This window comes from Ochotona curzoniae, unplaced genomic scaffold (assembly GCF_017591425.1).
Source record: "Ochotona curzoniae isolate NIBS_2020 unplaced genomic scaffold, NIBS_Ocur_1.0 contig_4968, whole genome shotgun sequence".
Lineage (NCBI taxonomy): Eukaryota > Metazoa > Chordata > Mammalia > Lagomorpha > Ochotonidae > Ochotona > Ochotona curzoniae.
The window spans coordinates 117,305-143,683 of NW_024466443.1; the positions used below are offsets into that span (position 1 = coordinate 117,305).

The window sequence follows — 26,379 nt, forward strand, 5'->3', positions numbered from 1 at the left end:
GTGCACGAGAGATCTGCCTCTGGGAGGAGATCTGACAGAGGAACCATGGAAACTCCTTTGTAGGGATGCAGTCCATGCAGATGAGCATAAGAATCAAGTCAAGGAGCAGCCCAGACCATGCCAGGTTACAGTACCCACCAGCATACATGTGGGTCTGGTCTAAGGTCAGACCAGGCTTGACCAGTTCACAATATTCACTGGAATTTCTCAGAACCAGGACAGGGTGCTGGAGGGGCCAAGTCAGGCCTCAATGCCAGCCAGCTCACACAGAGGATGCTGAGGTGAGGTGAGGTGAGCCAGCCTGGGGCCAGTGGGAGCCGGGTTCATGAGTCCTGGGGTGGAAGATCTGGAGGGAATTGGGTTGCCTGGTCCTGGTCCTTGGACCTGTCTGTGGCAAAAAAAAAAAAAAAAAAGGCAGAGCAGTGGACACAGACCCTAATGCATATGGAGAATATGGCAGTCCATTCGGTACCGTAGCAGAGGAAGGAGAAAAGGACAAATTGGACAACTACCCAACAGACAAGGACAGCAAAAATCTAGGTGAATGGAGACTTGAGGTCAACTATGCCAGGCAATGGACATTGGGAGGGTTGCCTCCTCATCCTATGATCAGTGAAATTGACAACATTTCAGAACTATCCAACCCACCTGGTCAGAACCGTCAGAATATGCACTATAGTAGGACCCTAGGTTGATATTGGGTGGCAGCTTCCCATCCCTGGGTACTGGGACATTTGGGAGGTTGGATGTGGCTTCCTCCTTTATCTCCCTCTTCCCCAGAGACAAAATAGAGAACTTGGAAACAATTATTTCACCCACTTTTCTCTAACCCTCAGTTCTTCCTACCCTGGTCAAATCATCAAAAATAAAATTAAAAAGAAAAAAAGATGTGTTTACTTATTTGAAAGTCAGAATCATAGAGAGGGAGAGATGGAGAGGTGTTGTGCTAGCTCACTCCTCAGATGGCCTCCACAGCGAGGACTGGGCCAGGCCAAAACCAGAAGCCTGGAGCTTCTTTCAGATGTCCCATCGGAGTGTAGGGGTTCAAAATTTATTTTTTAAAATATTGTTTATACAACTGAGAGGGATACACATCCATGTGGGCCTCTGATTTGGGTCAGGAGGGTTATATATGAAAGAAGAGAAAGGTGGGTGAAGCAAATACTTCAGTCTTTTTTTTTTTTTTTTGGTCTCTCTTGTTTTTGCAGGGGAAAAAAAGGAGTCATTTAATGTTGTCAAACTATATTAGCAACTGGTGATGGGAGATGGTCCTTAGATGACACCTTGGAGACCCCAATGTGGGTAAGAGTGTCCTGGGTATGTTATTTGAGTGGTTTTGATAGCTCTGAGATATTATCAGTTCACTGATCCAGGACTGAGAATATCTTTCTAAGATCAATTGATTGACAAAGTCCACCTTAGTGCATCCACAGACCCAGAAATATGTTGCAAAGCTTGGTCAGGGGAACTGTCTAACAAGTTCTGCTTTCCATCTTCTGACCAGGTAGCTGGTGTCCCCCATTGACCTAGATGAGCTTCCTGACATGCTGTCCACTGCATGGGCATCAGAAACTGAGGCCCAGTTCTGATACATACCCTCTATTTACACTCCAAGGTCAACTACGCATCCTATGATTCTCCCTGTGGCCAGGGTCTGAATCCAGTGGCCCAGCCCAGGTATCTCCCAAGAAGCTTTGCTTGGGGTGACCTCAGGCTTGACTTTTATGTGCACCAACCAGTTCTAAGTCAGTTGTGACCTGTCACCTGCACTAGTCAACACACCTACCATTGACTGCAGCTTGGTCAGTTTGGCCTCAGCCCCATATCTCACAAGAACCAAAGGACGCTATGACTCAGCCCGGACAACCAGCCACAGACTGGGCCCTCACAAATATCAGCAGGTGCTGCAGTCTAGTCGTGGCAATCCTCAGTAACCCCCACCAGGCCCACCTCCAGCCTCAATTTTTACATGTACCCGCCTTGGCTGTGGCCTAACCCTCCAATCCTGTATCCTGTCTGGCTCTTGTGAATGCCCGTGGCTGCTACGGCTTACCTCAGCCCAACCTGCCCCAGACCTGGCCCTCACTTATGTTGACATGTGCCTTGTCCAGCCTGGCCAGCCCCCAGCCCTGGTTCTTGTGCTTACTAGCCATAGGTACAGCCTAGCAGGGGAATGCCCATAGGTCCCCTGGCAGGCATGTTCCCAGTTCCAGATCTTGTGCCTGCTAAGGGATACTATGGTCCAGCCTGACATGACTAGCTTCCAGTCCTGGCACTTGCCAGCTAGTGCTGCAGCACCCATTCTGGCTTTCATGCACACCAGCAGATGCAGCAGCCTAACCCAGCCTTGCCCACCCCCAGACCCAGCTGTCAATTCACCAGTGGAAGCAACAGCCCAGCAAGGGAGTCCCTGAAGTTTCCCTACCAGGCCCACTCCCAGCTCTGAATCTAGTGTGCCAGAAGGCACTGTGCTCCAGTCTGAGATGGCCTGCCCCCAGTCTTGATATTCCCCAGCAGGTGCTATAGCCTGGCTTGGCCCTGCTCACTCCCAGTTCCAGCTCTCACCAGTGGGAGCAGCTTAGCCTAGCCTGGCCTACCCCCAGCCCTCATATTAACTGGCAGGTGTTGCAGTCCAACCCAATCTGGCCCGCACCCTGTACTGGTTTTCACTGATGCCACTATGTACTGTGAACTGACCCTGGCCAGCTTACCTCCAGACCCAGCTCATACATATGCCAACAGGCACTGCAACCCATACTGGTCTAACTTGTTCCCAACCCCAGCTCTAGCATTCACTCTCTAACAGTAGCTGTGCCTAATAGGGGAATTCCCCAACTAGGACCTAAGCACTTGAGCTGTCTTCCAGTGCTTTTCCCCAGGACAGGAGCAAGGAGCTGAATTGGAGGTGGAGCAACTGGGACTCAAACTAGAGCCCATATGGGATGCTGGTGCTGCAGGGAGCGGCTTTACTCACTGTATAACAGTAACCCTGAGAATGTTATTTTTTAAATTAAATATGTAACTTTGTCAACTTATACAAAAATAGATTACTTCCTCAAAAGAAACAAACTAGTATAACTCAATCCAACATGAAATAAATAATTTGAGTAACACTGTAACTATTAAGGCAATGGGTACAAAATTTTTTTAAAAATATTTATTTTTATTATTTTTTTATTGGAAAGGCGGATATACAGAGAGGAGGGACAGAGAGGAAGATCTTCCGTCCGATGATTCACTCCCCAAGTGAGCGCAACGGCCAATGCTATGCCGGTCCGAAGCCAGGAGCCTCTTCCGGGTCTCCCACGTGGGTGCAGGGTCCCAAAGCTTTGGGCCGTCCTCGACTGCTTTCCCAGGCCACAGGCAGGGAGCTGGAAGGGAAGCGGGGCTGCCAGGATAGAACTGGCGCCCATATGGGATCTCGGGCGTGCAAGGCGAGGACCTTAACCACTGCGCCACCACACCGGGCCCAATGGGTACAAAATTTAAACTCAAGCCCTGAAGAGGAAATCACCTGAACCAAATGGTTTCATTGGAGATTTCTAGCAAACATTTAAAGGAGAAACATCACTCTAGTTAATCTTTTCCAGAAAATAAGAAGGGAATAAATGCTTCCCAAATATTAATAAAACTAGTATTATTCAGGTAACAAAGCAAAATGAAAAAGAAAACTATAAGGCAACGTCTTTCATTAATGTAAGTACAAAATTTCTTAACAAAAAGTTGCAAATACTATTCAGGAATATGTCAAAACATTATATAACCTGATCATTGAATTTTTCTGGGAATTCAAGGCTCAATCAAGCATCAATCAATACAATCTACTATATCATCAAACAATAATAGAAAAATCAGAGGATTAGAGCAATCTGATTTAAAAAAAAAAAAAAACACATTCAATTAAATTCAACATTTTTGGTGCCAGCACCAAGGTGTTGTGTGCTAAGCATCCTCCTGCCAGCACCAGCATCCCGTATCAGTGCCAGTTGTATCCTGGCTGCTCCACTTCCAATCCAGCTCCTTGATTACGGCCTGGGAAATTAGCGGAGGATGCCTTAAGTCCTTAGGCTCCTATACCACATGGAAGACCCAGAAGAAGCTCCTGGCTGTTGTCTTCAGATTGACTCAACTCTGGCCAGTGCAACCATTTAGGGAGTGAACCAGTGGAAGGAAGATCTTTCTCTCTGTCCTCATTCCTGTGACTCTGCCTTTCAAATAAAAACAATTTTTTGAGACAAAAATCAACACTCAGTCATGACAAGAAATCAATAAAAATAAAGGAAGTATTTTCAATTTGATGAAGAGCTTCTTTTTATAAAATCCCTAGAGCTAGCATTAAGCTTGGTGGTGAAAGACAAATGCTTTCCACCTAAGACCGGGTGAAACTGAAGATGCCACTCTCAGACTGCCTACCCAACACACTGCTCAAAGTTCTATCTAGTACCCCAAGGCAAGGGAAGAAGACAAAGGCATGCAAATCAAACAAGAAACACCAACAATATTGCATTTCAGATTACATGATGTTCTACATAGAAAACTCCGAAAAATCTACAAAAACACCCCAAAATTTAGTAAATGAATTCAAAACGTTATACAATATAAACTGGGTCCAGTGCAATAGCCTAGAAGCTAAATCCTCGCCTTGCATGTGCCAGGATCCCATATGGACACTGCTTCATGCCTCAGCTGCTCCACTTCCCATCCAGCCCCCTGCTTGTGGCTTGGGAAAGCAGGCGAGGATGGGTCCCAGAAGCTTGGGATCCTGCACTCATGTGGGAGTCCCTGAAGAAGTTGCAGGCTCCTGGCTTCAGATCAGCTCCGCTCCAGCCATTGCAGCCTCTTGGGGAGTGAACCAGTGGACAGATCTTTCTGTCTGTCTCCACTTTCTGTAAATCTGCCTTTCCAATAAAAACAAAATAAATATTTTTTAAAAAATAAAATGCAAGATACACTTTAAAATCAGTTCTATCTATATAAATAATATCATGCAAATAACGATTCAATTTTCAAAACTATTTTAAATTGCTCAAAATGAAATATTTAAGTGTAAATCTAACAGAATATATATGTAACTTCAATGCTGAAAACCATGTAACAATGATAAAAGAGATCATAAAATATCTGAATAAATGGAGAAACATATCCACAGATTGGATGAGTCAACATAATAGAGATACTGATTGTCACCAAATTAATACATAACTTGTTAAGACATGAGCAATGTTTTTCTATAAATACTGAAAATACTCTGAATGAGCAAGCAAAAGAATAGGAGAGCTCAAAGAATCTTGAAAAAGAAGGAAGAGTGTGGGGTTCAGAATGATTTCAAGATCTATTATACAGCTATAGTAAGCATGGCTTTTTGATTTAGAGGACAAGATAGGCACACAAATCAATGCAACAGAATAAAGAACCCTAAAGTATACCCACCCACACGAATAGCTCAGATGGCTTTGGACGAGGTATAAAAGCATTCAGTGAAGGAAAGATCACCTTTTCCACAAGTAATACTGGAACAGTTGCATATCCAAAGGCCAAGAAGATAGGAGGAAGAGAGGTGGGAGAACGGGAGGTTTCAATGTGTCTCCCAAATTCCTGTGTTGGAAGCTTGATCCCTGAGGTGTAAGAGTTGGGATGTGATTGAGTCATGGATGGGTTCATCTGCATCCCGGGTTGGTTCATCTGTATCCCGGGTTGGTTCCTCTGCATCCCGGGTTGGTTCATCTGCATCCCGGGTTGGTTCTCGGGACCCTGGGCTGCTGTAGAAGTGAGCACAGCACTCCTGCTGCCCCTGTTGCACATGCTCACTCACCCTGTCATCTGCCATGACATAACTCACCTTACCAGATGCTGGTTCTGTGGCCTTGAGCTTCCCTGCCTGCAGACCTATGAGAAATAAACTTACTTTCCTCATGCATTACTGTGTATGTGGGTTTCTCCCAGAATGGCAGAAAAAAGTCTAAAACACAGTTGGTCAAGTCTCACATCTTATGTGACGGTTTATGAGTGGCAGTCATGTTAATGTAGTGCTGTTGGCTAAACCACCTCTTGTGACACTTGTCTCCCACTTTAGAGTGCCGGGGGTTAAGTTTTGCCTCCACTTCTGTTTCCAGTACGACTTTCTGCTAATATGTGGGAAGACAGTAGGTGATGGTTCAAGCACCAAGTCCCTACCACACATGTGGGAGACCTAGGTAATGATTTTAGCCCATCCCAGCCCCAACTGAGTGGGCATTTGTGCAGAATCTGTGCCTGTGAGTGTTTCAGTTTTTCTGCATCCTTCTTAGCATTTGATGTTACTATTTTTTTATCTTAGCCATCCTAATAAGCTACATGATGTTGACCATCTTTTCACACACTTGTTTGGCATCATTTTAAGGAAATATCTCTTCATAAGGCCATGTGATGGCTCAATTGTCTAATCTTTTGCCTGCAAGTGCCAGCATCCCATATGGACATTGGTTCGTGTTCCAGCTATTCCACTTCCCATCCAGCTTTCTGCTCATGGGCTTTGAAAGCAGCAGGTGCTGGCTTCAGACTGTGCACACATGTGGGAGACCCAGAAGTTCCTAGCTCCTGGCTTCAAATTTGCACTTCTCTGGCCATTGCGGTCATTTGGGGAGTGAATCAGCAGATGAAAGACATTTCTATCTCTGTCTTTCCTACTCTCTGTACATCTACCTTTCAAATACAACTAAATAAATCTTTAAAATGACAACAGGTCTGACACAATGGCTCACTTAGCTAATCCTCTCCTTTCAAGCACCAGGATCCCATAGGGGCACCAGTTCATGTCCCAGCTGCTCCATTTCTCTTCCAGCTCCCTGCTTGTGGTCTGGGAGAATAGTGGAGGATAGCCCAAAGCCTTGGGACCCTGCAACTATGTGGGAAACCTGGAAGAAGCTCCTGGCTCCTGGCTTCAGATCAGTTCAGAATCAGAAAGTCAGATTTACAGAAAGAAGAACCAGAAATCGAGAGAAATCTTCCATCCACTGATTCACTCCCCAAATGGCCAGAATGGCTGAACCTGGGCCAATCAGAAACCAGGAGCCTGGACCTTCTTCTGGGTCTCCCATAGGGGTACAGGGGCCCAAGCACTCACACCATCTTTTTGTTGCTTTCTCAGGCATATTAGCAGGGAGCTGGACCAAAAGCAGAGCAACCAGAACTTGAACAGGTGCCCAAAAGGGATACCAGCACTGCAGGCAGAAGCTTAACCCGTATACCATGGTGCTAGCCCTATTTCATTTCTTCTTATGAGCTATAAATTAAAAAAAAAAAAAAAACCTCCCCCCACCTCAGTTTTGTTGTGTTCAACTGGGACAGCAAGAAGAGGCACAGATTCCTCCATTCCAGTAAGAATCAACCTCAGCCCCCACTCTACACAGATTCCTTCCCCCAGGGCTCCTGGGAAAAGACACAAGAAAACAAAATTTTCACCAGAGTTTTATTCCACAATGAGTGGAACTCCCAGGAGAGCCTTTAACCTCTCTCTCCAGATTATATTTACCGAAGAAATACAGTCTCGAGTAATTATTTGGATACAGAATATTCCAGCAATTATTTCCCTCAAGCTGCTGGGCATACATGGAGGTGGGGCTGGTACATTCAAAGAAGTGGACAAGAAACTCTAGGCCCAAGAAAACTTGGGGTGTGAAGATTCTGGCGGGTGAACATGGCACCCTCCAGGAGTTTGGATCTCCTGCTCACTTGAATGGAAATTGCAGAAGTTGCCTCTAGGAAATGTGCCGTCCTGTAAGAGAAATACAGAGGAGACAATGAAATCCCAAACCAACTTGCCCCCAGTATTTTTACCCATAACTATCCCATCCAGAGCCATATAGTCAACATTCTAGGTCACTGACTACTGATGCAAAGAAGCCCCCTTCAGCCTCCTCCCCATAGATACGCCTGGGTAGAAGACAAGAAGATAGCCCAGTCCCAGCAATAGCAGCTTAAATGATGCTCTTGACTAGGTTTTCATGCAAGTTCACCCCTGCTAAGCCCCATTAGCAGAGTCCAACATAGACCCTCTGTAACTCCTACCCCCTACAGAGGACCAGCAGGCCCAGAAACAGACACATTACCTTCTGGATAATTGGACCCAGGGAGAGGAGTATAGCCTAGAAGAGAAACACACTTGATTAAACCAGTCTCTTTGGGTCAGAATATCCTGTTAATTATAGCCAATAGGGTGGGAAGGAGACAACCAACCACCACCAGGACATGAGGAGAAACTGGGAGCAGCATGATGACAGGGGTTCAGGAAGATACTCACTATAGGGGCCTGCCTTCCACCAGCAGATCAAACCAAAGAAGAAGATGATGAGACCCACGCCTAGAGTCACTGCAGACACAGAGACCTTCAACGTCTGCACAGGAGACAACCCAGGTGCTGCAAAACAGGAAGTTACCAGGACCAAGCTCATGCTCAGAAAAACTTTGAGCAACTTTGTTGCACTCTCCACCCAAAAAATCCAAAACTCTTTTGTCCCAGTCTCAGAGGTCTAGCTCACACCAACCCGCTCCAAGGAAATGACCTTTCTTCAAGTACTCCATGCTTATGAACCTCTACACCAAGAATGGCCCTAGGGAAGCTGTCTCCCCAGAGGGAAAACTTGTGGTTGCTGGTACCTCTCTGTTAAAGTAGAGCCTTTCAAGACATCTCTCCTGGGGCCAGCACTGTGACACAGCACATAAAAACCACCAGCCACAACACTGACTTCCCAGAAGGATGTTGGTTCATGTCCCAGCTGCTCCATTCTGATCCAGCTCCCTGCTAACAATTTGAGCTCCTGAAACTGAAAGATCCTGGCTCCTGGGTTTGACCTGGCTGCTGCCGTGACTTAAGGTGTGAACCAGTAAGCCAAACTGATCAGTCAATCTCTCAATATATCTCTGATCCTAATTTTCAAATAAATAAATCTTAAAAAAAAAAAAAAGACATCTTTCCTCCCACATCCCAAAGACATCCTCACTGGCGTAATGTGCTCCTCACTCGCCTCTCGGCTGCCCCGCTGGTTGTGGTAGCTCCCCCTACTTGGTCCATTTGAGTGCTTTCCTTTTATAATGTCTTCATGATTCCTAACCTCCAATGGTTTCATGACTTATCTTACTGTGTGTCTTCTATATCAAAACTTCCCATGTATCATTTTAGAGTTTGTCTCTAGCAAACCATTCTCTCCAGCTTCTCAGAGCTGGTCCTATTTTGAGTCATGCCCCACTCTATCACCAAGGCAAGCTCCTTGTGCATCTGGTAGTGCAGCCTTTCCCCCAGGAGAGATCAAGAGTACCTGAGTCCCAACCCTTTGGTTTCCTGTCCCCTTCCCAGCTGCCCAGGAATGTATGACTCCCTGTAAAGGGAGGTGGGGTTCAACAGCTCATCTGGGGTACTCTTCCTAAGCTCTTTGTAGAAAAGAACCCTTTCTCTTCCTCATTTCTTCCTCTTTTCTCTCTCAAAACTGCTCACATTTGTATAGCTTCCCTCATTATCTTCTATCCTGGGTTCAGCCAATGACCATCAGCTCTTCACCTAATAGTTCCAAAACATGCACACCAAAGAGTCTGCCAGCCTTCGCTCTACCATGCTGGCATGCTCAAAAGAGCAACTTAAGCTCAGTACTGCCCCACACCAAGAGAAAGTCTCCCTTCTTCTTTAATCTTCCTGATTTCTTCAACTCCCACACTATGATGAAGACAGAATAGCTGAAATCTAAAGAGCCTGGAGTACAGGATTACAGCTTTGGGGTTCTAAAAATGTGCTTAGTAAATCTACATCCTCTTTGCGGTACAATCATGTTCCTCTCCCACTTCAAACCCAGACATAGCGAGATCAACCACAACAGAAAAGCAGTAACTGTTTCCACTCCTTTATCTCACTGCCCCATCTCTGCACACAACCTCCCCCTCCAGTCCCCTCCATCTCCTCCAGACTTACTTTCATTCTCAACATTTCCCTCTTTACCAGGAGACTTTCCACATTGTACTCCCTCTGTCAAAACACTGGTGCACTTGCTTTATCCACAAACTTCTAATGTCTGCCTGCCTTAACCTCACGTCCTACCACCTGCCATACACTTACTCCAGTCATGGAAGATGGGTTCAGCTGTCCCAACGTGTTCCACCACACAAGTGTACTTATCCCCATAAGAGGGAGTTAGGGCTAAGTGAGACACGGTTTGGTATGTCCAGTCCCCATTAGGTTGGGCCGTCTTCTGCGAACTGCTGTGAGGAATGACAGGTTGCCCATTTTTCATCCATGTGATGGTCACATCCGCCGGATAGAAGCCCCACACATAGCAGGCCAACATTACGGACTCCCTTGTGTTGAAAGGAGTGATTGGGGCTACTTGTACAGTTGGTGGTCCTACATGAGAGAAAGAGCATGATCAGGAAGGAAGCTGGCCTTCTGGCTTTTTCTCCAACCTGAGTTCTCTTCCACAACTGCTCATTGATTTTTGCCAACCCACTTTCCTGTAAGTACATACATGTCATTACTCAAAAGTGAGAAGTTGGAATTTTATTCCTGCTTCAATCCTTTTTCCTTCCCATTCGTCATTGTCCCTTTCTTTTCTCCTTCAAAATTATTTTCGTTTCTGGGGTGGACATTTGGCATAATGCCTACGATGTACACATTCCATGCCTGAGATCGAGTCTTGGCTCTGGTCCTTATTCTAGCTTCTTACTAAGGCATGGGCAGCCAGTGATGGTTCTTACCACCTATGTGGGGATCCAGACTGAATCACCAGCACCTGGCTTGGACTAGGACCAACAGCCCCAGCTATTGCAGTACTGGGGAAATAAACCAGCTAATAAAAATCACTCTCTTATCTATTTGCCTTTCAAATAAATATTTTAAGTCATTACATTTATGTCAAGTACATAAACTTTAAAATATATAAGCTAATGGTAATACAGAATTACAAACCTGGAATTGTTAAGGGAGGAAAAAAATTCCCCATGTCTTGTTTAACATATTGATCTGCTAAATACAGCCTTTCCTGCTTGAATAGCTTAAGGAAACAAACCTAACTCAGAACGATTAAATGTGTGATTAGTGTCATCCCAGTCAAAGAGATTGTTAACATACCTGCTTTTTACTTACTCTCCTTGACAACCACCACCTTAGTATTTCAAACAAAATCTTAAATAAAAATTCCAAAAAATTACTTTCTGGCCTAAATGCTGGGATATTTTCATTGACTGGATCTGGAGTGGTACGGGGGGGGGGGGGCGGCAGTTTTAACAAGCACCTCCCCCAGAAACATTGTGGGGAAGGTGGTCAGAAATTAAGACTTCAATCTCTCTGCTTGACTTGGAGAGCTTCAAGTTTTCTTTCACAAATCTCAAGGCGTTCTCAGTGCAAAGGATACAGAGTCAAAGAAACTGTCAAACATCCCCAAGTTTGGATCCACCCAGATCCAGAATGTCAATCTAGAATAAAAAGCATGAATACTTGGTAAAAGCTGTCTTTTTTTTTTTTTTTTTCACCCAAGCTCATTGAACTTGGATCTGCAGCCTAGGAGGCCATAACCTTTGCTGACTCTCCCCTCAAAAGTTTTTCCCAGATGCCATGTCACCTCTTCTTTACTGCTGATCTGCCCTGGAGTTTCAACCCCTCTTCTTTCTATGTTCCATGTTCCCACAGTTTTTTTCCCACCCAAACCTCAACTCCATTCCCACAGAGCATTGCTCCTTGGCCTCCCCTCTCTTAACTGTTTTCTTGCAACCCTTCTACCACCCTCCCTACTCACGTGCTCTCCGGGTCAGCTTGTCCCAGAAGGGGTTGGTGTGTGTGGCACAGTTCTGGAGTCCACTACGCAAGCGCTGCAGCAGAGTGCTTTCACGATTAAGACTCTGTGCGAGGTTCAAGGCCAAAACACGCAGTGTCCCAAATTCACAAGGGGCCATCTTTTCCTCCTGTGGATCCCAGCAGGTCAACAGATCCTTGTTGAAGGAGACACAGTAAGTGAAATCTTTTGGATTCCCATCATCATCCAACAAGCAGCTACTTTCCACATGGGCCACAAAGCCGCCTAGAAGAGTCAGAAACCAAAGGACAGGTCAGTAACATCATAAAAATATAAATTCAGGGACAAAAGTTTGACACACTTGCTACATTGATGCTTGGATGCCTGTGTCCCCTATCAGAGTCCCTGGGTTTGAGTCCTGGCTCTGCCCTCAATTCCAGCCTCCTGGTTCTTACACCATGGGAGCAGCAGATGATACCAAAGGACTTGGATCCCTGTCGCCTAATCCTAGTAGGAGATTTGGAGTTCCTGGCTGAAATAGGCATCTGGGGAGTGAACCAGTAGAGGTCTCTCTCTCTCTCATTCTCAGATAAAAATCAATAAATAAAATACTTACAATATAGTTAGTCTCTGCCCCCAGTTCCTTACACAGAGCTCCTAGACTCCAGTAATTTCCTAAATGACAGCAGTGCTAAATGCATTTCTTCTAATATTTGGATTTTGACCCTGGTTTCAGACACAGAACTCCTAGCCCCTTGCTAGTGTCTGGTGAAAGGAGTATCTTCCATTTCAATGACGGGACCCCTGGTAAGTTCCTGGGTGAGAGTGGCCCACCAGAAGGATCAAGTCATGATGCCACAGTTCAGTTTTCTGGGAAGGGAGAGGGTGGGAGCCTGAGTGAACAATCAATTGTGCATGTGTAATAAAGCCTCCACTGACTTACTGAACCAAGCGGTGTGGAGACCACAGGGCACACCCACATGCTGGGAGGGCGGCACCCATAACTCCATGGGGACAGAATCTTGCCCTTGTGACCCCTCCAGACCTTATCAATATACTATTTCTTCTGACTCAATTTCTCTTATTAAGAAAAAAAAAAAAAACTTTTGTGACAGATCATCAGTACTAAGTATTTTCCTGGGTTCTCTGAGTGTCTCCGGCATGTGATCAAACCCTAGAAGGCAATTATGGGATAGACCCCAAGACTTCTGTAAACCCCAAGGTGTACCGAAGTTAGCTGCTACTGCCTGTGTCTGGTTTCTAAGGTGGGAGCAGTTTTATGGGACTGAGCCCTTAATCTGTGGGGTCTGTGTTGACTCCAGTTAACGTCATCACTGTATTGATTTGCAGGATATCCAACTGTATAGGAGGATGCATAAGATAAGGGGAAAAGCCACATTTTAGATGGCATATATGTTGATCATGAATGTACAAAAGCAAAGTCAGCAAAGTGGCCCAGGATTTCTTGCAGAACAAGTTATCCAGAACACAGATCTTTGGCAATCCAAACTGCTGAGAAGTGGACAAATAGTGGAGAGGTAGTGTCAGCACAGCTCTGGGCTAGAATCAGTGTTAACTATTCATCCTGAACACATCTGTAAAGTGCCCGGCACTGTGCTGGGAGTCAGAGAAATGACAGTGACCAACACAGCCATGCCAGTAGGAGAGACGCAGCAGGCAAATCATCACACAGTTTAGTTACTCTTTCTTTTTTTTAAGATTTAATTATTTTTATTGGAAAGGCAGGTTTACAGAGAGAAGGAGAGACAAAAAGAAAGATTTTCCACTCCTTGGTTCACTCCCTAAATGATTTCAATGGGCAGAGCTGAGCCAGTCTGAAGCTGAGCTTGCAACTTCTTTCAAGTCTCCCACACAGATGTGGCATCCCAAGGCACTGAGCCATCCTCCACTCTTTCCCAGGCCACAAGCAGGGAGCTGAATGGGAAGTGGAGCAACCAGGACACAAGCCGGAATCCCAGCACTTGTAAGGGAAGGACTAGCCAATTGAGCTATTGCACTATGCCCAGCAAGCAACAAGCAAAAGTTACAAAATATTGTAGGAATACATGACAGGGTGCTCAAATCCAGTCACAAAACTGAACGTCCTCATAGCCAAAGCAGAAGCAGGGGAAGAAAGGGTCTGGGCAGAAGTGCCCTTACCTGCTCCAGTGCAGCCCAGAAGGAGGCCCAGCAGCAGCAGCAGCAGAAGGGCAGTCATGCTCTGCAAGGATGTGGGGAGTCCAGTCCCCCAGGCCAGCTCCTCCAAGGGCCGGGGGTCTTCTCCTGCCCCAGAAGCCCCAGCTTGGGCAGCTGACCTCTAGGCACAGATCAGAAGACAGTACTCCCCAGGCCTCTTGATCCCTTCCTGGACAAATGACTGAGACCTACCCAGCTCAGAGACTCTAAACCTATTTCCACCAACCTGAGTCTGCTGTCCCAAACTGAGCTGCCAGATTGGCTAAGTAGGCAAAGAAAGATGTAGTGACAAATCACAGCGTGCCTTAACCTAGCGTCATCAGTTACTAGGTAAACCCCATCCTGCCTTAGGCTTAGACAACAGAACTCCTGATCTGTCCTCTCTAGTTCTGGGAAGCAACCAGTCTGTGGGTGGATTGCTCCCGGTCAGGGGAGTAGAGTAGACAGAATACTCCTGGGATGGTGCAGCCTGCTCTGCTTTAACGTTTCCATCTCCGTGCCTGCTCTTATGGCTAGGACTAAGCATCCTTTCTTGGTGCACACATACCCCAGCTCGGCTCCATTACGTAAACTTGGGAGGACAGAGTGCCCTTCTCACACAGGTTGGTGAGGGTTGCTGGGAAGAAAGGAAGAAGGCACCTGGCCTCAGAATAAGAGTACAGGAAGCTGTTCCACCTTGGACCTGGAAAATCCCTCCCAGTGGGACCCCCAACTGCTTCTTGGGTTCTAGCTAGTCAGGTTTCATTTCCCCCTTAGCAGTAACAGCTGCTTTTTGGAGCCAGGAAACCCTGTCTTTCTAGACATCCCTCCCATGGGAAAAGATAGGGGTAACTCCACTGAAATCCTTTAACAAGTAGTTTGTGTCAGGCTAGCGCCCAGAGCTCACATGCTTTCCCACACTGATTGCCCTGTGGATTTCCCTTGTGGTCTGCTTCATCGTGGTACCCATCCTTCTTGTTAGGAAACTACTAGGAAAAAATGGAAGGAAGCTGCCCTATCACTGGGCCCCTTGAAAAGACCAATTTTAAGTGGCAACCCTTTTATCCCATCATGGATATGCCACAGATGGACTCTTTTATTTTAAGATTTTTCTTTTTTCTTTTCTTTTTTTTTTTTTTTTCACTTTAAAGGCAGACTTACCAAGAGAAGAGAGACAAAGATCTTCCATCTGCTGGTTCACTTCCCAAATGCCCACAATGGCCAGAGAAGAGCCAGTTTAAAGCCAGAACCCAGGAGCATCTTCTAGGTCTCCCACATGGGTGCAGGGGTCCAAGGTTTTGGGCTTTTCCAGGCACATTAGCAGGAAGCTGGATGGAAAGCAGAGCAGCTGGGACTTAAACCAGCACACAAATGGGATGCTGGCACCACAGACGGAGGCTTCACCTACTATGCCATGGCACTATCTCCAGATGGGCTTTTCAATCATTAACTGAAAGTCTTAAATCGGCTTCCTAGGGCTAGCTTGGTGATACAGCAGGTAAAGCTGCCCCCTGTGATGACTGCATCCCAGATGGGACCACTGGTTCAAGTCCCAGATGCTCTGCTTCTGATCCAGCTCCCTACTAATGAGCCTGGTAAGACATATGATAGGCCAAGTACTTGGGTACCTGGTACCGTATGGGAGACCTGGTTACAGTTCCTGGCTCCTGTATTCAGTCTGGCCCAGATCTGGCTGCTACAGCCATTTTGGGAGTGAATCAGCAACTAAAAAATCTGTGTGTGTGTGTGTGTGTGTGTGTGTGTGTGTGTGTGTGTGTGTGTGTGTCTTTTCCTTTCAAAGCAGAGAAATACAAGATACTTCCAAAGTCCAGAGATTTTAACTCTTTTCCTATACCACACATACACACACAAACCAGCATGCCCACATGTTCAACATCCCAAGGCTGAGACAGCCCAGGTGATGAAAGTCAGTGAACTTTCTTTATAAAAGGAGCAGAAACAGAAGGGCCACAATCCACCACCCAATCCATTCAAGATTCATCTTTGCTGTTCTCAAAGTTCCTTCCTCTTCAGATCCACTGTGACTTCCACTTTCTGTTTTGACAGTTTCTAAACCATGTGACATTCCCCCACACCACCCCATACACCCCACATGAACACATCCTTTCATAGTTCTCCCCACCTGCCTATCCCAGACAGCGATCCTAGGCTGCAGGAACCAGGCTTTGGCACCCTTTTCAATGTCTGGGAAATCTGGGACCCCCAGGGGGTTGCTGCGGTCCTGCACCACCGTGGTGGTTAGGGTTCCCTCTCGTGTCTGCCTTTCTGCTCTGGCAGTCAAAGCAGAAGTGAAACCTCCCACAGGGCAGCAACAGGAAATAGTGGGAGAAGATTCACTTCCGTATTAAAGTGAAGGCTGAGGGAGATTTTAGCTCGGAACAGAAACCCAGACCTGTGCTTGGTGAAGCAGTTCCTTCCTTCCTCTCCTGCTGTTGTCAATGATCTGTGCTCTGGCTTCTCACCTGCAACCAAGTCCAGGGAGTTTTTCAACTGCTCTGTCCATGGCTGCTCAATGGATCACAATTTATGTGACACCAGGGCTGAAAGAGCTATGGAACTCCAGACAGCTGAGTTCATATCTAATAACCAAGCCTCTCTGACCAACAGAGAGTGCCTGCTCATCTTTCCTGTGGTCTCCTGCTGGGCGTGGCCTCCCTCCCCTGCAGTGGACGGAAGCCCCAAAGCATTGCAGGGAATATCCATTGCTAAGACATGGACTCCACCCCCCACATCAGCTGGCTTGAAGGTTAATTTTGGAGAACACCTATAAAGAGGAGAGTTCGTGTTAGCGTAAGGGAACAGCTGGGTTTAGATCACGATGGACTGGTGGACAGGGCGTCCTTGTGACTGAGGAGAGCTGTGGAGGTGGGCTGGAATCACGTGGGAGAAGAGGCAGACAGTGCCTCACAGACCCCCTGGGCATGGCTCCAGGAGCAAGGCTGCACTGTGAGGTGCCAACAGAGCTGTGCAAGGAGCCCGGGGTCGCAGAGCTACAATAACATCACTGGAGCAGCACCCACGACGAAACTGCAGCTGTGATCTCGTGTTTCCCCAGAGTGTGGCCATGGCAATCTCTTCTAAAGTGACTCTGCAAGTGATCCCAGGTTCCTCTTCTGGACAGGTGGTTTTAACTTGAGCCTTCATTTCATAAACACAAAAATCTCTCAGCCAATCATTTGTAATCTAAAACCAGTAGTTTCTCTCTTTCAGATAAATAAACTATTAAAAGTTGCAGATTAATACAGATCTAAATGTGAAAGAAAAACAGCACTCATAGAAGAAGGGGTTGTAGAATAGTATAAATTTATAGATATATGTAAAAAGAAATATTTTACCCAAAATTATTCATTGGGAAGGAGGAAATTACCTTAAAGTAAAATTTTTCCCAAACTATGGGCACTCTTTCAAAGTTATTTGGGGAAGATACATTATCCAAAAATGATCTCAATGAATAAATACATGAAAAGAACTAGAATAAGTTGAGTTTATGAAATGTGGGGGTAGAAATAGAAATATGTGCCTATGAATGTGTTATGTTACACTTGTAAAATGTGTGACTTAAATTCTGGAGCTACTAACTAAATAAAAGTAGCTATCAGATAATTTTCTTGTAACTTCTATTGTCCAGATCTTTATATTTGAAGTTAGCCAAAAACAGTTAGAATCTTCTCATTGAGAAAGTGGCATATCACCTTAACCCACTAGATATTCTACCAAAAAATTTGACTGGATTGGATATGGAAATAATTTCCTAAGTTTATAAATATATAGTCTATAGGGGTTTTGACTATAAAGCTAAGCAATTCTATTCAGGGAAGAAATTTATTTTAAAAATTCACTGTTGAGCAACAAACTGGAAAAAGGCATTTGCAATATCCACACAGACACAAGATTTCTGTATAGAAGACACAAGAAAAAGACAGAAATTGTACTTTCAAACTAGAAAGAAAAGGGCAGGGGGTTGGCACAATGATTAAGACACAACCCACATCGGCGTGTCTGGGTTCAAGTCTGACCTTCGCTTCTAATCCCATCTTCTTGCTAACACATACCAGGGCGGCAGCAGTGATGGCTCAAGCTACTTGAATTCCTGCCAACTATGTGGGGGCTTGGATTGGGTTCCTGGCCCTGGCTTCAGCAGAACTCAGCCCTGGCTATTGCAGGTGTTTGGTGAATAAGCCAAAATATTCTCTCTGCCCTTCAAATAAACTTAAGAATAAATACATTTCTTAAAAAATAAATTAGATAAAAGATGAATCAGCAAGTCACAAAGAAAGAAATATTATTAGTGATGAGAAAAAAAGGCACATGAAAATAATGAGAAAGCACTTCTCTTCATCATTCCACCAACATCTGGATGTCAAATAATTTCAAATGTTAGCTTAAAAATGGATGAGAATCCCCTGGCTCTTTTGGTAGCAGTGTTAGCTTTTAGGTCTCTGAATTATAGAAATGACAAGCTGGTGGGCTGGAAAAAATTACCACAGAAAACAAGCAAGTCCTTCATTGTAAAGCCTGGGTTAAGTTCCATTAAGTTCAGGCAGAATTGCAGGATTTGGGGCAGCTTCACTGAAGAGGAAAAACATGAGTCAGACCCAAAAAGCTGGTGAAGACAGGAATAAGCTATTGGGGAGTGCCCCAACTAAGCCACAGCACCCACTGGTATACATGAGGGCTGGGCCTGTGGAGGGTTGAGCCGCAGCACTCACTGGTTCATGTGAGAGATGGGGCTGAGGGCAGAATTAACCAGGCAGCTACATCCTCTGGTATGTGTGCTGGCTGGTGCAGGTGATGGACCAAAACTAACACTGTGGTGGCTGGTGCATACAAGAGTCAAGTCTGAGAATTTCCTAGGCAAATTTCTTCGGGGACTCCCCAGTTAGACTCCTGGACTCAAACCTCGACCTCAGGGAAAATTACAAGACATGTATGTGGTCTGACCTTTGGGTCTGTGCATCAGAACTGTGCCTCCTCATTTGTTCACACCATGCAGTAGAGATGCACATGAAAGATGTAATAGTCAGCTCACCTAAGCAACAGAGGGCAACGAGTACTGCATCAAAAGATGGAAAATAGAACAGATGCAACAAGTCTCCTGGCCAGGCTTTGCAGCAATGTCTATGTGGATACAGTGAAGTGTATCAGATAGCAGATTTCAGATTTTCTCAACCCTGGTGCAAGATGCCAAAAACATCTCAGAACTAACCAGATCACTCAAGCAGCACCCTCAGAACATTCTTCCCCACATTGGGGTCTCTAAAGTAACATCAGATGATCATCTCCACCCCCAGATGCTGATCTAGTTTGACAGTAAGAAGCAGGCCCCCTTCATCCCATCCCTATCCCGGAAACACAGGTAGAAGAAAAAAAACCTGAAAATTTATTTTACCCACCTTCCTCCATACCCTAACCAGAGGCTCACATGGGCCTCTCAACTCTGTAAACAATATTAAAGTGGAAAATTAAAGAGAGAAACAGAGAAAGAGAGAGAGAGAAGCTGAGCACATTAAAAAGAAAAAAAAGCCACTTTGGGAGAGGGAAGAGGCTGAGTGAATATTGTAAATACAACGCCCTAAAGAGCAGTGAGACGTGATACCATTCAGGCAGAATAAGGAAGAGAGACCCTCTCAAGGGCAGATCTCCTTCCGGGAACCATGAATTCCACTGTTTTAGATGACAGCAGTGTAGAGGGCCTTGAACGCTTCCAGAGTACTTAGGTACAGCATCTCAGAGCAGAAAGAAGCTCCAATGTCTTCCACATGTACAGGTGAAGACATCAATGCAAAACACTTTGAGGTCACACACTATAATTAAGGCAGTTGTAAGTCTTGGCTGACAGGAAATTTTGGGATCAGTTAAGAAATACATTTTAAAATGATAAAAGAAATAAGTGCTAGGTCTAGAATGGCAAAGTAATCATGAAAACAAAAACATGCAATACTAAAGGTAAAGTCGAAGTATGTTTCAGAAAAGAAAGGGTTCGGTGGACATTTGGGCTGGCAGTCAAGTGGTCACCTCCCTCATCAGAGTGTCTGGGTCAGACACCTGCCTAGGGCTCCCGACTCCATCTTCCTGCTGACACACACCTTGGAAAGTGGCAGTGAGAGCTCCTGTCATCCACATGGCAGACTGAGACTGAAGTCCCGGCCCCTGACTTCCGTCCCGGCTGCTGCGGGCACTTGGGGAGTGAACCACTTAACTGGAGCACTCTCTTGCTCTCTCTCAGGCATTTGATGGCACTGTTTTCATAGGATGCATGTGGCTGAGTTGGAATAACATCTGGGAGCTTTCTCTTCCCACTGCTGAGCTCCCAATCTCCCCATTATGGTTATGCTGAGGGCTGTAGGGGGTTTATAGGCAGCCTATACTAAACATAAACATGTTCACCAACACTAAAGTGCAACCTCACACACACACACACATACATAAACACAACATACATACATGAACACACACATACACACACACACACAGCCTCCTCAACCAGCTTGTGAGCAAATTAGCAGAAAGCAGGTCTGCCTTCATTTCTCACCTATTTCATACAATCTGACAGGAGTCCATCATCTTGCAGTGCTGAGCCAAGAGCACAGGAACACGGCTGAGGAGCCAGGGCTTCCCCTTACCTTGCCCTTACCCCGTCCCTAATGAGGGCAAGCTGGGTTTGGGTTATGGCTGAATTGGAACTAGTAACCATTCAGAATCAAGCACTGCGAGTCAAGGAAGAAACAACACTTGTGTCAAAAGATGACATTTATTGCATGTCTCCTAGAGGTAAGCCAGGGACAACAGAGTCCCCAGCCAAGAAATCCACCTTGCACACATACGCATTCATGCACACACACGCATTCATGCAAACACACACACACACACACTCACACAGGGGCAGCCAGTCCTGGGGACTTATGTTCCAAAAAGTAGAGATCCCAGTGGGTTGTGTGAGCCTCAGGCATCCCCTGCTTGGAGGGCGAAGCTGCTGGCTGGCCTCCAGCTCTGGTCAGGAGGAATCAGTCTGTGGAAAGAGTGGGGTTTAGTGAAGGAAGGCTGCCAGCTGTCCCCGCCCTACCACCCTGCCCCACCCCTGCCTCACAGGCCCTGCCCTGCCCTAGTCCTGCAGAAGTGTGCTCTCCATTTCCAACGGGTCCCCAAACAGCCCAAACAGCTTTCCCACAGCTCCCCAAACCCCTGCTCCCCCACACAGTCATTCCTGTGATCCTTATGTGTGTGTCCATCTCCAGCTCCCTAACTAGAGGGACACAGGCCCTGCACCCAAGGGCCCCGGGGCCACTCTTCGTGCCCCTTGCCAGAGGGAAATCTGGCAGCCCTGACTCCCACATCCCAAGCAGACCCCGCAGATGACATACCACTGCAGCAAGGCCTGCGGAAGGAGACGATGAGGACAGTGCCCACAATGATACCCAGCACTCCTAGCCCGAAGGCCAGGCCGCACAGCACGTTCTCCAGCAGATCTGAAGGCAGCGCGTCCTGGGGCACTAGAGAGAGGCGAGGGACACGAGCCCGGCTGACAATGTGGACAGCCTGCACAAGGTCCATGCTCCCTTCTGGCAGTGTCCCCTGCCTCTTGCCCACACCCTAAAGCAGCAGGCTGGTGTGGGGAAGGCCTCACCCCAGTAGGCGATGGCCGTGTAGCGGTCAATCTCGTGAGTCACGATGCAGGAGAACAGGTCGGAGGGCTGTGGTGTGAAGTTTAAGTAGGAAAAGGCCTGGAAGCTGAGTCCGCTGATGGCAGAGACCGTGGTGGGTCCGACTCCTTGCACTGGCTTGGAATTGTGCTCCCAGCTGACTGTCAGCATGGGCGGAAAAAGGTTACTGACAAAACACACCAGCGTGTTGGGCTTGCCGAACTCCAGTGGCTTCAGTGTGAAGACCTCAGCAGCTGGGAAACCTGACAGGGGGAGGAGGGGGAAAAGGGGGTGTGAGAAGGAGGGGCTGGCTCTTGCAGGTGGCAGTCCAGTGTAGAGATGGGGAGCCCAGGGGTTATGCTTAGGTACCAGGAGATGGGGATGAAACTGGGGCTCTGAGCGCAGCGAGACCAGAAGTAGAACCACTCTAGACCCTCGAACCCCGCCCTCTGCCAGCGCCTCCTGTGCAGACCTCATATTGCCGCCTTTACAGAGCCACTGTAGTCCAAATCAGCACCTTCCCACTGCACCACACTGTTCCCACTGTCCCCTCCACTTGGCCAAAAAGAGTCCCCAGGTTCTAGCCAGCAGCAGACTCCTGCTGGTCCCTATTGAATTCATTGTTCAACACAGAGAGTGAAACCCCTACTGTGTGCTAAGCACTGTCAGGAGCGCACAGTTAGTTCAGGGTGCAGACAGCGACAGCTGGGAAGACGCATGTCATGAGGGGAACAGGCAGAGAAGCAGTGCCAGGAGGAAGAGTTCAGCACACAGCAGTGAGGGAAAGAACCAGCCCTTCCCCCACCCCCTGCCTCCACCCTGAAAACTCCTAACCTCTGGAGACTGGGATCTTCCCTTCCGCTTGCGGGCTGATTATCTGGACCATCATCTGGCAAAAGTTTTTGTCAAATGTAATGTCAGGGAGGTCACTCTGCTCCTGGGCCCAGTCTGCAAACTCGGGCAGGCGCGGTACGCGGGTGTTCTCAGCGAAGTCAAAGGAGAAGAGCAGGTCCGAGTCGTAGGTCTCAGAGAGCCCCACACTGGGGCTTCCGAGCTGGCAGAACACCGTGTGCAGTAACGTGTGGTTCTGCAGCTCATCCTGCCAAGCCTGAGCAGGGGCTGCAGAGAAAACCAGATGGGACTCAGGAAGGAGGGAGTCTTCTCTTCTGCCCCCTTCAACTTAGGAAGCGGCAAGGTCCCGGGCACTGGTGCCATGGCTCAACAAGCTAATCCTCCACCTGCAAGGGCCTGTATCCCATATGGGCATGGGTTAGTATCCTGACTGCTCTGCTTCTCATTTAACTTCCTGTTTGTGGCCTGGGGAAGCAATAGAGGACAGCCCAACGCCTTGGAACCCTGCACCTGTGTTGCAGACCCAGAGGAGACTCCTGGCTCCTGGCCTCAGCTTGGCTCAGTTCGCCAAGTGGCCATTGAGACCACTTGGGGAGTGAATCAACCCACAGAAGATCTTTCTCTCTTTCTCTCCTCTTTATATATCTGATCCATTCCAATAAAAACAAATAAAATCTTAAGAAAAGAAAAGCCAAGTCAGTCAAAAGCAAGGACTGCCTCAGGGAGCATAGCAGAGGTTGGTGCCATCTCCTCCTGTGTTTGTTAGGGTGAAAAAGGAAAAAGAGAGTTCTCCAAACCTCCCTTGCCAAATGCATAAAGCTGCAAAGAGCCAAAAAGACCCGTTGTCTAATGTGACATTCTCACTCTGTTCCTCGTGGGTTTGTGAGCGGAGGCTTCCACCCAAGGAGGTGTGTGGAGGTTGGAACACAGCCTGTGCCCTGCCCACCATGGCATACAGCCTGGCCCAGGGCTACAAGCTCCCCACAGGGCATGCCTTGGTGTGATTCACACAGGCTGGTATAAGGTCTCTGGCAGGGAGGCCCCCAGTCTTAGCAGGGAGGGGTGGAGAAGAAATGGTCACAGCCTACCTAAGCCATGGAGGGGGAATGGACACAGCCTCTCTAACCCATGGACAGCATGCTATGCCCCACCCCCAACACACATAGTAGACGCAAAGACCAAGACTCCGGATTTCTCTACACCCATTCGCACAAGGCTTCTCTGCAACCTTTTCATCCACTATTACACTCCAGAACCCAAAGAGACAGGCTTTAAGGAAGTGAACCATTGCTGCAGGAAATAAATGATTTTCTCTGAAATTCCCATCCTTCCGCCAATAGTGCCCAGTACCCAGAATGACAGAGTAAGAAAAAAGTTCTAGCGTAGGTGCTGTGGTGCAGTGGGCTACTGCTTGCAACACATCAGAGCACTGGTTGGAGTCAGGGGTTTCTTTGCTTCCCATTCAGCTCCCTGCTAATGTACTTGGGAGAGCAGCCGAGGATGGCCCAAGTGTTTGGGCCTTGCACCCACTACTGGCCAGCAGGGAGCTTGGAATCTGCTTCAGCATGTTGTGGTCATTTGGGGAGGATGGAAGATCCTTTCTAGTGTCTCTCCTCCTTCTCCTCAGATTCTCTTTCTTCTCTTCTCTTCTCTCTCTCTCTCTCTCTCTTTGCCTTTCAGAAATAATAAAAATAAAAATAAAACCCTCCCAAGGCTAGTTTTCCATTCTCCCCTGCCTTCACAGAAGAAGGTTGGGGTTGCAGGGCAAGCTGAACAAACAGGGTGCAGGGCTGGATCCCACCCCAGGAATGGACATAAAATTCGTTTTGTTCAAACCCCAGCCACCCCCTGCTTCCCAGATTGCTTAAACTCTGCGAGTCTAGCTTTCTCCCTCTGCAAAGTAGGCAATCTCCACTTCCAGATTGGTTCAGAGGGAACCTGTTCAGCCCCTCCATTGCTTTCTCCAGTCAGAAGTGCTCCTGGTCATCTCACTCTCTCATCACACACTTGGCATCACTCAGAGCCCCGACTCCTCCGACAGCGCTCAGGGTGGGCTCCCTTGGGTTCCAGGACCAATAAGACGAAAGGGAAGCGGAGGTGCCTTCTTACCTGCAGGGCCGGCCCAGGAGCGGGGCAGCAGCCACAGAAGCTGTAACAGTAGCAGCTGCACTGCTCCCCGGCTCTGCCCAGGATCCATACCCGTGCTCTGCCCAGCAGGTAGCGACTACCAACTCAAGTCCCCCGACTCGGACAACCCCGACCAGCCCCAGGCCAATTGTTGCCTTTGTCATTTTGGCTAAGCCAATTACAGAAGGAAACTGTTTAACATCATCAGTGTCCGGGAGAAGACCAAAGGCCGGCACCCTCCTGGAGATCAGGCTCCGGGGCTCGCGTGGAGGAGCGCGCGGAGTAAAAGCGGGGAAACCAGCGCACGAAGGTCTCCTCTGAGTGGAGCTCGATCTGCAGCCGCGGGCGGGGAGAGCGGCGCCCCCTCCTCTATAAATCTCTTCCCCAGCATTAGTTAGGCTTCGTTCGGTAGAAATGTACTGAAAAGTTTACAAATCATGGGCACTGGGTCTTGTGCTGGAAATAGAAAGAGGCAGATACTCATCCAGCTTTCATTCTCAAGTAGTTTTGCTTTCAGTTACCTGTGGTCAGAAAATACTCTACAGAGCTGAGCAGCTCAGGAAGTTCTTCCCACAGCCTGCCTGGCTCTGCCTGGGATGCCTCCTGCCTTTCCCCAGTGCAACCACCCAATCTGCACGGTGCACCTGTCAGTCACTCAACTGAAGCATGGCAACGCTTGTGTTCACTTAACCCTGGTTTTATTTTACTCCTTTTTAATGTTTAATTTGTTTATTATGAAGACACACGGATCTTCCATGAGCTAGCTCACTCCCCAGATGACCCCAGCTGCAAGCGAGGAGCCCAGAACTCCATCAGGATCTCCACGTGGGTGTCAGGGGCCCAAACGCTCAGGCCACCTTCTGTTGTCTTCCTAGGCTTTTAAGAGAGCTGGATGCGAAGCAGAGCGGCGGGCAGTCCCCAGAGCACAAGACTAGTAGAGCTGCATTCAAACATGCCAAACATGCTTCTTTAACTGAAAAGGTGAAAGTTCTCAGCTTAACAAGGAAAGGCAGAAAAGTCATGAATGAGTAGGAGCAATAAGACTTGAGAGAGACAGAAGGCAAGGAAAGATGAGGAGCAGAAGGGAGGGGGAGGGAGGAGGATAGGAGAAAGAAGAGGAAGGAATGGAGGGGTGAAGGAGGGAGAGGGGGTAGTAAAAGAGGAGGAAGTGAAGGAGCAAAGAGGGATGGGAAGAGCAGATGGAGGGAGTGAGAGGAACGGGAAAGAATGGAGGCGGGAGGGGAATAGAGGAAGGGAAAGGCGGGGAAGAGAGAGATCACATTCACATATCTGTGTTGACAGTATGATGAGATTAGTCAAGGCTAGTGTCACCTTCTTCCTGAACTTGATTTATAATTAAACTTTATCGTGTGTGTGTGTGTGTGTGTGTGTGTGTAAGAACCATTGATTTGGGACCATATGTAATTTCAGGCACCCACTGGGGATCCTGGAATGTATCCCCTGAGGTCCAAAGCCATAGTCCAAGCCTTCAAAAATCCAGAGGAAGGAGGTGTCACATTCAATTTGTGTTTTAGAAGCAATAATTTTGTAAGACTGAGGATGTAGGCGAGACACAATTAGGCTGATTCCCAAGAACCTCGACCAGCAGAAGATAAGGGAAAAGAAAAAATCTTTCCAGGTAAAGGCTGGACAGGTGTGTGAAGATTACAGTTCTCCTGGATGTGGGGACCTTATGCCCCTAACAGTTGCTTCTGTTTTCCCAGGTGGTAATGCAGAGAAACAGGACATTGTGACGAGCTGGAAATGTCAGGTCACACAGGTCCTACCACACCTGACTCATCTACTGGGTGACT

General features: G+C 47.3%; 2 protein-coding genes across 2 annotated transcripts; both read right to left on the minus strand.

The window, feature by feature from the left end:
• Window positions 1–7,439: 7,439 nt before the first annotated feature.
• Window positions 7,440–14,186, minus strand: LOC121161972 (HLA class II histocompatibility antigen, DM beta chain). Its single transcript, XM_040988716.1, has 6 exons — window positions 13,911–14,186; window positions 11,754–12,035; window positions 10,082–10,366; window positions 8,279–8,395; window positions 8,088–8,123; window positions 7,440–7,753 (listed from the first exon to the last, which is right to left on the minus strand). The coding sequence occupies exons 1-6, from the start codon at window positions 13,966–13,968 to the stop codon at window positions 7,737–7,739; spliced, it is 795 nt and encodes a 264-aa protein (XP_040844650.1). The 5' UTR covers window positions 13,969–14,186; the 3' UTR covers window positions 7,440–7,736.
• A 6,494-nt stretch (window positions 14,187–20,680) lies between these two features.
• LOC121161973 (HLA class II histocompatibility antigen, DM alpha chain) lies at window positions 20,681–24,657 on the minus strand. The gene is made up of 5 exons (XM_040988717.1): window positions 24,548–24,657; window positions 22,421–22,705; window positions 21,571–21,849; window positions 21,308–21,436; window positions 20,681–20,955 (listed from the first exon to the last, which is right to left on the minus strand). Exons 1-5 carry the CDS (start codon window positions 24,633–24,635, stop codon window positions 20,951–20,953), a joined length of 786 nt encoding a protein of 261 aa, XP_040844651.1. The 5' UTR covers window positions 24,636–24,657; the 3' UTR covers window positions 20,681–20,950.
• Window positions 24,658–26,379: the final 1,722 nt, after the last annotated feature.

Coding starts and splice junctions, on each gene's coding strand:
- LOC121161973 (XM_040988717.1), bottom strand. CDS start 24,635: ATGGATCCTGGGCAGAGCCGGGGAGCAGTGCAGCTGCTACTGTTACAG. Junction 22,706..24,547: donor CTCCTGGGCCGGCCCTGCAG/GTAAGAAGGCAC, acceptor TTTTCTCTGCAG/CCCCTGCTCAGGCTTGGCAG. Junction 21,437..21,570: donor CACGGCCATCGCCTACTGGG/GTGAGGCCTTCC, acceptor GCCTCTCTCTAG/TGCCCCAGGACGCGCTGCCT.
- LOC121161972 (XM_040988716.1), bottom strand. CDS start 13,968: ATGACTGCCCTTCTGCTGCTGCTGCTGCTGGGCCTCCTTCTGGGCTGC. Junction 12,036..13,910: donor TCTGGGCTGCACTGGAGCAG/GTAAGGGCACTT, acceptor TGACTCTTCTAG/GCGGCTTTGTGGCCCATGTG. Junction 10,367..11,753: donor CAAGCTGACCCGGAGAGCAC/GTGAGTAGGGAG, acceptor TCTCTCATGTAG/GACCACCAACTGTACAAGTA.